The sequence below is a fragment of the Ammodytes marinus genome (assembly GCF_949987685.1).
Source record: "Ammodytes marinus genome assembly, chromosome: 14".
Taxonomy (NCBI): Eukaryota; Metazoa; Chordata; class Actinopteri; order Uranoscopiformes; family Ammodytidae; genus Ammodytes; species Ammodytes marinus.
In genome coordinates this window covers 13,220,903-13,231,769 of record NC_137218.1, presented here as the reverse complement: position 1 = coordinate 13,231,769, position 10,867 = coordinate 13,220,903, and the positions used below count along the sequence as shown (strand labels likewise).

The following is a 10,867-nucleotide window of genomic DNA, read 5'->3' as shown; positions in this document are numbered from 1 at the left end:
GAACTCTTCAACTCCCTACACTTTCATTATGTTAACATCTGTTCATCTTTTACATCTGTTCATTTATTCATTCTGTATATGATTCTATATTTCTGCTACATGTTTTTCCTCCCCACATCATAATATACAATTATTGTGTTTTGTTATGTTGTTATTCTATTTTATATAGAATACACAATTCTTAAATTTAATTTATTTTTTATTTATGTCATAGAGATTCTCTTCCACTTCATTTTTGCATATTGCATAATTGGAAAGGGGGCTTTTTAGACCTAAAAATTGTATTGCCAACTACCACGCCTGTAGCCGTCTTGCATATGATGAAGAAAAAACAGGACCATTTGAACCTCTTAATTTCTGCCTGGACCATTACGCCCAACCCCATGCCTTGTTTGTGCACTTAATGGCGAGCTTTGGTTCATTATCTGGTGGTTAATGGGATTGGGGTTCATTTGCTGCGAGGCTGTGCTCACTCATATTTGACCTGTGCTCCTTCATTAACATGATTCAGAGTGGTGGCTGATGCCAGCATGCGCCACAGGAAACTCATTTCTGACTCAAGTTGACAAAGCGTGTAAATTCACCTCTAGCCACCACGTGCTGCATCAAGTTCAATAAAGTTTTTATGATGCAGACTACAATAGTGGAAGGCTTACCTTTGGAAGGCTTTGAGGAAGTACACTCAAAGCAGTTCTGTTTGTAGCCCTACATGGACCTGCATGTGTTGTGTGAAGGTGATGTCAGCTTTCTGCTCCTCTGACTCACAGCTCCTTTATGTGCACTCTGGTTCCTGAGTGAGGAAAGTGCAGGAAAAACTGCAGTGTTGTAGGCCTGGTATTTCAAATGACACTGCAGCGATGATAAGTGAAAAGAGAAGCAACAGACCTGCTTTATACAAAGTTTTAAATGAAAAACAGCTATTTATGCTGAGCAGCTTAGCGTAGAATTGGTTTTACATTAATATTGCACATGTTGGCCAATGCCGAAACATTTTGTTCAAGTCAACACAGATGCCTTATTTTTTTCTATCAAAACAAAGTTTTATTGCATAAACATATACGGATATACATTTATTTTTAGATTAAACAGATTAAATTTGTTATTTGCATTTTTAAATATCCATTCAGTTGGTGACTATTGCTGTTTTCTTTCTCCTTATCAAAGCAGCAAGCCAAGGTTTGTATTACATATCCAAGTTTTTATCTCTACACAATGTACAAGGTAGGAAACATGTTTTGGTAAAAACAAATCCCAAAAGCAATATCCAAAAACATGAAAATAATGAATGATGAGATTCCATTTTGTTACAGATGTACAGTAGAATAATGTAAACTTCAAAGATATTGAGAAAAAGTATTTCTAACAAGTTTTTCTCACATGGCCATGCCAGGACGTCTGAAGGGCACAAATATTAGAGAATTGGCGAGAATGAAGTGGTCTATGCTGGTTTTAAAAGGACCATGATAGCATTAATAGACAAAGGTGAATACACGGTCCAATGGTCAAATGTCAATGTGCTGGGAATATCAAAGACATAGGCTGACTAACAAGATAAGCTTACATGATACAGCAGTTTAAAGAGGACTATGAGGCAGTGGGAACATTCAATGAAAACCTAATGTGACACACAATATATTGTATTCAACCCTCCACAGTGAGGCCTACATGATGACATGAAACAGAGATGATGCTGATGGCAATGGCTTTGTATTTGCATATTTATGAAAATGCCCTCTCCTGCACTCTGATTTGATTCAATAGCTGGTAAGAACTAGAAAAAATGGCTATTACCGTACAAACTGGATAGTCAAATGTGTGACAGTAGGACATACATACCTACATTGAAAACCAAGGCTGTGCCATCACAATGAAAGATTACATTTATTTCCCTGTCTGTCAAAGACACACAATCTAAACAACGACATGCGTACTGATTTACAGTATAATACATTTTTGCTGAGATCCTTGATTTGACAAAGCAATTTTTTTTAAACAAAAGGCCTCTTTCCTTTTATGTTTCTTCTTGCCCCGAAATTATTTAAACCGCTGTGGTTGCCCATTCATTTGATTGAATATCTAGTTTATCTTTCATCCAGCATCTGTAAAATACAACAGAAGAAATAACCACTGCAAGGTATAAATAGGAACAGACAAGGCTTTGTGCTTTTAGGAATCCATAGTATGTTGCTGTTATGGCATACAATGTTGCAATAAGTAGTGAATGAACACCAACAAGTGGATGTTCGCTTATAGGGCCAGGTGATTTGGTTGAAATAATTCCCACAATATTAATGAAAATATATTTACGATATCTGTTCAAATCAAGGAATAATCATTATTAAAATAAGGAAATGATGCTCACTGTTACGAACAGTGTTCAACACTGACAACAACTTTATCTTGGGTAATCTTAGTTTTGATGACAACAAATCCAGAACGAAACAGAATCTTGACAGAATATAAATATACAATTATGCTACTATTGCAATGACAGTAGAAAAACAATGGCCTTTCTCGCCCAGCCCTACACCCACATAAAAAAAAAAGATTCTCAAATTTAACCTGTGGTGTCATCTGGATGTTCAACCTTGGGCGGCTTCACTATAAAAGAAAAAATCATGATTGTAAAGTCTACAAGGTCTTCTCCACGCGTGTATCACTCCAGTGAGCTTTATGAAATTGTAGTGCTATCAGGTCTGAATCATAAAACATAGCTATGACCCCAGAGACTACAACAACATAACTTTCAGCCCCTCATCCAATTCTGAGCTTTACACCGATGTGACAACACAATTTGGTTTGTGGGGGGAAATAATTGATTCCAAACCACCCTTGTGACACTTTCAAAACACACATCAAAGCTCAGGGGCCTTTTTCAGGTAGCAGGGTTTACAAACTCTGGGTTTAAGTTGCTCAACTCAGAGATGAGTAACTCTGGGTTATTGGTTTCAGAACAGTGGATCAGCGTTGGGTCAATCAACTCTGAGCGTGTTCACTCTAGGTTGACCGCGTGCGTAAAAGCCATCGTCAATGGATCGCTGATAACATGATTCACCATGGAAACAGGAGGAACAAATGCTTGATCCTCCCACTTATCCACTTCTCAAAAAAAAGACTAGAGTAAGAAATATTAACGAATGGGTTAACTTTATGTTATGGAGAAGAATTAACGGGGATATTATCTCATAACTCTGATCTAGCACCTCGGCAATTCAGAAAAAAACGGGGCAAACATTTTTTGTCAAAAGCATCATTACGCTTCCGTATGAGAAGCAATAGTCTATTTTAAGAATTAAGTTACGCATATCAGCAACAGCAAAAGTATTAAGCTGGCGCTGCTCAACATTGCTGACAGTGTTTTATATTTGCTGTATTATGTAGGCAAGCTATAATACTGTGCAGTAAACAGACTGTTGCTTCTTTTAAATGGGGAATGAAAGACATTAAAGTCAGACACATCAGGTTCCATTGTAGAGCCTGATTGATTTATTACCAGATCCCTTGTCCTCAAGTGATCACAGTTTAAATTATTGTATTATTTCTATATTCATATAAGGCTATTTAACAAGGCTCGTCTGTGACTTTGTGATCACACAAGTGTACGGTAACGATCGCGTGCAGCTGCAGAATTACATTTCAACCTGACAGAAATCTGTTCAGTGGCACAGACGTTAAAGAGCACCTATTATGCTTTTTCAACTTTTATGACCTATAAACGTTGTAATAATGATTTATAGTCATGTTCAACCATACTTAAGTGTCAAATAATGACTTACATGCATTTAGACGTATTCCCTGCTGACCGTCTGGGGTGGCTGTGCAGAGCGCTAAACACTAGGACAGCCGGTCGCGATTCACTTGTTCAAATTTCCGGGATTTATCTACGTTGATCAATCCGGATTTTCCATGTATGGTAATGCTGCAACGTGCTCAGGCACGCTCCGGCCATTCCCCCACCTGCCTGCTCAAATCTGCCGGCGCGCCGCTGAAAGTGTCCCGGAAGGTAACCAATCACAAAGGAGTGGGGTTGGCAGGAGGGGGGCGAGGGGGCAGAGAAGGACAAAGCCGAGTGTTGACACAGAATGCTGAAAGCGCCCAGATCAGAGGAAGCATTTCCCTAACATCTACATTGTTTTTTTGTGCTGTGATTCGTGTCAGGTTGCTCTATAGGAGTCATTAATGAGAAATTAAGACGAGAAAAGTAGTATAATAGGAGATCTTTAAAAAACTCCTATTAATAAAAAAAAGTATGATATACAATACAAATAGGTTCATTAATCTGAATGTAGAGCATGTTCACGATGTGTAAGGTGGCCGCCTATATGAAAGACAGGAGGGCTGAGAACAAGGCTACTGATCAGATAAATGATCGATCAAACGTAGAATCATCAGTACATGATAAAAACATCCCGATGGAGATTTCTATGGAGTGATTTTGCTTTAAACTGTACAGGGACGCGTTGTGACAGTGACTCTTTCTTCAGTCGGAGCTGCAGCGTAACAACTCTGGGTAGGTCTAACCACCTATCCAGCAGGTTAGACCCACGGCGTATGTTGCCGCAGTAACTGACTCTCGGTTGTGCTGAACCTGCTACCTGAAACGGAAAACTGAGAGTTTCCTCTAACTCAGAGCGAACAAACTCTGGGTTGCCTCAAAACCAGCTACCTGAAACAGGCCCCAGATCCAGGGGTGTAGTTCTTCACTCCTGAACTGCTTGTGAACATGGTTGTTGAAGCGTTTAGCTGCAGATCTCATTTTGCCCACTAGAATGCAATGTTTTCCAATAAAAAACAGCTGTACCAGCAGTACATATCACAGCTCTATTATATATCCCTGATGTATCTCACTAGTTTCTACCCCTCATACATTCTGCATATATATAATAAATAACATGAGCTAAATAGTGCTATATATACAGTGAAATCCACAGGAAATTGGAGCAGGAATAACGTTTGGTATGGCAGTGTATACACTGGCATGCTTTTTTTGTCGTTTATATTTACCATAGTTGGGCAGTTTTAAAATTAAGATGTTGAGGTGAAACATTTCCTACCAACACATAACTTAAAACATATTAATATGACTCAGCCGTGCATTACCAACCATAACCACAGCTCCAATTGATTTGATGTCTTCTCATTTTCTGTCTCTTCATTTAATTGACACGCCTCAGACTAGCCCAAGCATATGTGAACAGCACTGTCTGACGTTGGGTGATCCATCAATACATTAGTCAATACCAAAACTAAAGAGTAGAGATAGCAGGACTGTAATGATATACTAAGTGGTCCCTCACTGAGTATTGAGTTGTGCTGCTTGTAGTTACTCACAGAGACTTCATGTGCCCCAGGATTGGTGGAGTGAGCCGAGGATGTCGATGCCTCACAGTCAGATGACATGATGTTTAGACACGGCTATGAGAGATGTGAGGGATTTTCTATCTCTACAATTGACTGCACTAGTCCACCATTCACTCAGTTTACATTCAACGCAAACTCTCTATAGGGTAAATATACAGTTGTCCATAATAACCATTGTTTGTTTTCGAAATTAGGCATGGCTCAAAGCACCTGATAAACGTTTTTCTGTAATTATAAAATCAAGTTTAAAGGGTGGCCTTGATCTTGAGAACAGCAAAACAAAACTCACTATGTATTTCTCACGATTTATATAAAAACATAATTATATTTCCAGTTCAGGTTCCCTAATACCAGAAAGTCCATTAACTATATGGTGACATCTTCAATGCAAAGAAGATAGATCTCTTTTCATTTTGCTTACGTTGTCTGCTTCTATAAGGTAAGCTCAAATTAAACTAAAAAAACAAAACCAAACTAACAAACAAACAAAAAACCTCAACTGATTGTTTAGAGAAGTGCTTGGGTAGTGGCTGGTCCAGCTTTGGCTGCAAAGACAATGTGAGGTCATGGCTGTTCTGTCCACTCCCCCATGCTCACAGTGCAAGTGGTTACTCCATGCCGTTCCGCAGCATCTGATTGGCCGCGATCAGCATGACACTGATGATGAAAGCCATAGCGAAGGCGCAGATGAGGCTTTTCCTGACACACGTCTGACGATTCTTCTTCTTGGGATGGACTGAGAGGAGTGAAAGAAGAAGAAAAAATAAATTAGAGACAAGTGAACAGCTCTGTAAAGTGCAAATATACACTACAGTTCAGAAGTTTGGAATCCCCTGTTATATTCATGTTTTTCTTTCCCTCAATTTTACATTGATTGAGAATACCATTTAGTCGATGTTCCCATAGAGTTGAGTGACAGGGTTGATGTAACCATTTTTCTGCCAAATATCCTTGGATTTTTTTTCTCCAGCCCAGTAAAGTGTAAGTGACCCTCAATCATTATTGAAACAACAACGTGACAAACATATTTCCTATGGCCATGTGCAGTGTGCTCAGTGGTTAGACTGAATAGGTTTGAACTGTGGGTATTGTGGTTGATCGACAAAACATTCACTTTTTTTGCAAACCTTTCTTACAAAGTAACTTCAACATTTGACGCCAACGACCCACCCATATGAGGCCACAAGTTTTATTCTATATTTTATATTATGCATGTATGAAGACGTCTGAGCCACTTCCATGTGCTGAAGACTGTGAAAGCTCTGAAAAAGCCAACAAATGGACTTCTGATTGTTTTGTCACACCTAGTGCTCCCAAGATTAAGGATGATCTCTAGTTCATGTGAAGAATGAAAGAATAAAAGAAGGTTTATTCAAAAAGTATCTTCTGTGGCGTTTGTATAAAAAATCTGATCAATTTATCTTTACTAATTTTCAGATCTGGTTATAGTTTCTCAAGGTGCACCTTCCGTTATTTGAGCCAAATAAATATATGTTGTAGGTAAAATAGCATCTAACATCTCTGGGTGCCATGTTTTCGCAGTTCATCTGTAACCCAGTGGAAGTGGACATAAAAATGGTGATTGCATGAGAGGCACAAACTGGTTCAAGTACTTTGCAGCTGCAGCAAAAACAAAGGAGAGAGAAATGAGGTGGGATTTTTGTTCTAAAAAAGCTCCTTCCCCCCAACTACATACAGTATACTATAATATAAGAAAAGAAGGAGCAGAATCTGGTGTGTCCTCCGACAGGCCTCGCAGCAACAGAGAGAACCTAACGTTTCATCTCTGTCAGTCCCCTTGTCTCAGTTTATAAGAATCACACACACACACACCGCATCAATACATCAAGTCAGAGCTCCAAGTCCTGGATGTAAGAGGGGCCGTGAAAAGCTCTGAAGTCCCAACAGGCAAGAGGAAGACAAGAGGGAGGAACCAGGCATGAAAGAGGGAAGTTGAGGATGTGGGAAGAGGGTTAAATGAAACTGTTGTCTTCAGCTCTTCATCTCCTCTTTATCGTCCCGGCCTGCCTACCTCTCCCTTACTCTGATTCACTCTCCTTCCTCAACACCAGAGACTTTGTGAAAGAGATTCTTGCCATGGCAGAAATTCCCTGATCTCGTCTTCAGCCTCTTATGTCCTCAACCACTGCCCCTTCTCCGCTCCGTTTCTCCACATATACTCCCGGCTTCCTCTTTTTAAGTATCCCCAAGACAGTGGGCCAATCCCCAATGGATTCATTGAGACTTTCTTACTTTTTTTGATGCACTTTTCTAACTTTATCCCAGCAGCAGAAAGGCAATTTCTGTTTTTGTACTTTGTTTCCCTCTACTCCCTAAAGCAATATTTCACTTAGGCACTCAAACGATTAGTAACCGATAAAACAGTGTCATTCCTGGCTTTAAAACTCAAAAAAATGTATGCATTACCTTGGGAATAACATCTCACTTAAATGACCATTTAAATATAACATGTTCTCTTGAGTATGCCTCAGCATTCTTTTTTTCCATTCTTTGCCTCAGGACCACCTCACGGATTAAACTCCCATCTCTTATCTTTAGGCATTTGAAGCACTGGTCAATTTTGAGGTATTTGGCTATTTTGCTTCCATAACATGTCTTCTTTCATACTAGTATAAATAAAACGTCAAAAATTTACATTAAGGTGTTTCTTTTCTAAACCTTCCTCCGCCTGTATATTTTCCCTATACATCCATCTTTATTGGCAATTATCTCAGCATTTGTTTTTTTCAATACTCTGAACCAAAAATCTCAACTTCTAAAGCACTTACACCAACTCAACTTTCCACAATCACTCATTGCATTATTTTGAAGGTTATTATAGAGGGACTTATTCATATGTTGTTAATTGTCCGTCATATTTATTATATGCCCAACATTCCTTTTTTGTATCTAAAATCTGTTCTGTAAAGAACTTTGGACTTGATCAAACCTTTCTGATAATGTTTTTAAACAAAAAGCTATTGTTTAAATGTAAGTAAGCAACTGTCAAAGGTTCATGATGATATCTATACGTTTTACATTTGACCCTATTCACCTGCAGTGGCTTTCCTTCAACCGTCACTCCATTGCTCTGGTAGATTTCACCTGTGTTTATTTGCCGAGATGATATGATAGATGAGAGGATCGATACATGATCTCTCTCATATCTGTGCCCAAGTATGGAACTGGGGCTATAGCCAGGAGACAATGACCTTAGCTTAGCAAAACAATATTCCCAGCTAAGCTCTGATTGGTCTATTATCTCTCATAAACAGCTGTCCATGAGCACAACACCAGAGCTGTCTAAACTGCTGAACAAATGAGAGACGTGGAAAGTAATTCAGAGACCTGGACACAGGCCACCTTTCCCAGTCTTTATACAAAGCTAAGCTAATTGCTTTTTGGTTCTTGCTCCGTAATTAGAGCACAGACATGAGGGTGCTGTCCATCTTCTCATCTAACTCTCGGCAAAACTTTAAATAAGTATAGTTCTTGACAATTCCTTCAACCTATCAGATGAATTGCAGTAATTTACAACAGCAAGGAGCCACTTCCTCACCTCCCTCATACTCAGGGCAGTTCCCCGAAGCTTCATTGAGGCTCTCCTCCTCGGTGATGATGATGTTCTCAATGTCCTTCATTGTCAGGTGGTCCCGGAAGGCGTGGAACAGCACCTGCTTCAGCTCATCCAGAGACAGCTGCTGCATGTCAAACTGCAAGGGGCACACATGGCGATCAATGCAACAAAAAACAGAACTGGCCTTAATGGGTGCTGATAAACATAGAAGATGAGAATGAGTTGTGAAATGCGCTAGCTGCAAGAAAAACTATGGCATGTACGTTTGAATATGTGTTTTATTGCGTGAATATGTGCCCTAATGTAAGTGTCAGCAGTAATGTAATGACAAACTGTTTGCTTATGCATCTCTTGGTGCTGTTTCCGGGTGCTTGAATAAGAATGCAAACCTGTTTGTGTGCATCCGTGTAGGTTGTGATATACAGGTAGGAGGGAAATTGGTTTAATGGACACATCAGCTAAAATGGGAAGCATTGGCACATTTATTTCCCTGTAGGTGTTTTTTTTTTTTAAATTATCGGTTATGCGTTCATGTTTGTGTTTAAAGTGATTGATGAGGTTCAGACAAATTAGCCTCTTTCCTGTTCCATGTCTTCCCTTCGAAAAAAAATCACTACTTTATTACAATCACCCTCATACAATCCTTACAGACACACACCATCCTCAAACCCCACTAACATGAATGTAGATCTATTTAGATGTATCTAGATTATTTCCTCACTGACTGCCTGTAATACAACCAGACGATTGGTTTAGCGCAACAGATGGACATAAGGCAGGTAAGCAAACAGGGAGAATATAGGGGTTGATGGAGAAAGGAAAAGAGTGAGACTTTAAGATGAGAAAATAGGAAATTGTGACGAGGTCAGAAAAAAATAAGATGAAGGAAGTAGTGGGAGACACAGATGGAGAGATAAGAACTGGCAGACAAGACGCCGATGGAAGAGACTTAAACGAGTTGTGATGGCGAGGACAGGATGCTCATCTCGACGAGGGAGCGATGAAACTGTTCGCTAAATGCTAAAAACAGCACCCTTCATGCTCAACTACCCAAAAGCTCTATTGTTTTCCAAAGAAAAAGAAGCTGATGAGAGTCTAGAAATTGTTAGTGTATCAAACCTCAAAAGTGGTGCGGACCAAAATGTGACCATCAATTACCAAAACCTGACACTGAAAGCCTGCTCATATTTGTAGTTTACTTATTCTTTAAAGGGATAGTTTTACAGGATTATTCCCACTCTAGCTGAAAGTTTGATGAAGAGATTGATACCTTATTCTGTATAGCTAAGGCTTTTGACTGGAAACAGGAGGGACAGATAGCCTGGCACGAACAAAATAACCCGTTAATTAATGAGCTGTAACGGTAAGCAGTGTGTTTTACCTTTGGAAGAGCCTGCTTCCAGTCTTTAGGCTATATGCTAATCGCTCGGCCTCTGTCTGGTTTTCAATCTCCCCTCTCACTCTCGGACCCATGCTAAGATACTCTTTGTGGAAAGCAACCCAAAGGATCAATACCATTCAATTCAATTTGGCAATCTTACACCAAACTAAAAAAAAAAAAAATTCTTTTTGAAGAAGAGCTTGTTTTCACTAGGCCTTTCACACCAAAATGAACCAAGAGTCAGTTCCAGGCTGGTGTTGGGGTCAGTTCAAAACTGGTTACAGCCTTATCCCAGTTATGAACCGGTTGGTTTCACATCGACCGGAGACAGCCATGGAGCCGGCAAGAGAGCAACGTCATGACGTCACTGTAAACGTGTGTGTACGTCGCCCGACGCCGCTGCTCTTGTGGCTAACGCTAAAGCTACCGCTAGCTTTAAGCACAACAACAGCGGCGAATACGTCTTATTTTTACACGTGTTAGCTCTCGCTTTGCTTTCTTAACCAAACAGGACCCATACAGCGTATTCTCGCCGGTCAATTTGATCG

The 10,867-nt window shown here is 39.7% G+C and overlaps 1 protein-coding gene across 1 annotated transcript in view; it reads right to left on the bottom strand.

Annotated features, from left to right (window-relative positions):
• Nucleotides 1-5,969: 5,969 nt before the first annotated feature.
• Nucleotides 5,970-10,867, bottom strand: part of caln2 (calneuron 2) — a gene marked incomplete at its 3' end in the record, with an annotated part of 16,671 nt that continues 11,773 nt past the window's right edge. The window contains exons 4-5 of the mRNA XM_080041076.1: nt 8,921-9,074; nt 5,970-6,097 (exon numbers count right to left, since the gene is read on the bottom strand). Coding sequence (XP_079897202.1) covers nt 5,970-6,097; nt 8,921-9,074 — 282 coding nt within the window. The remainder of the gene's footprint in view (nt 6,098-8,920; nt 9,075-10,867) is intronic.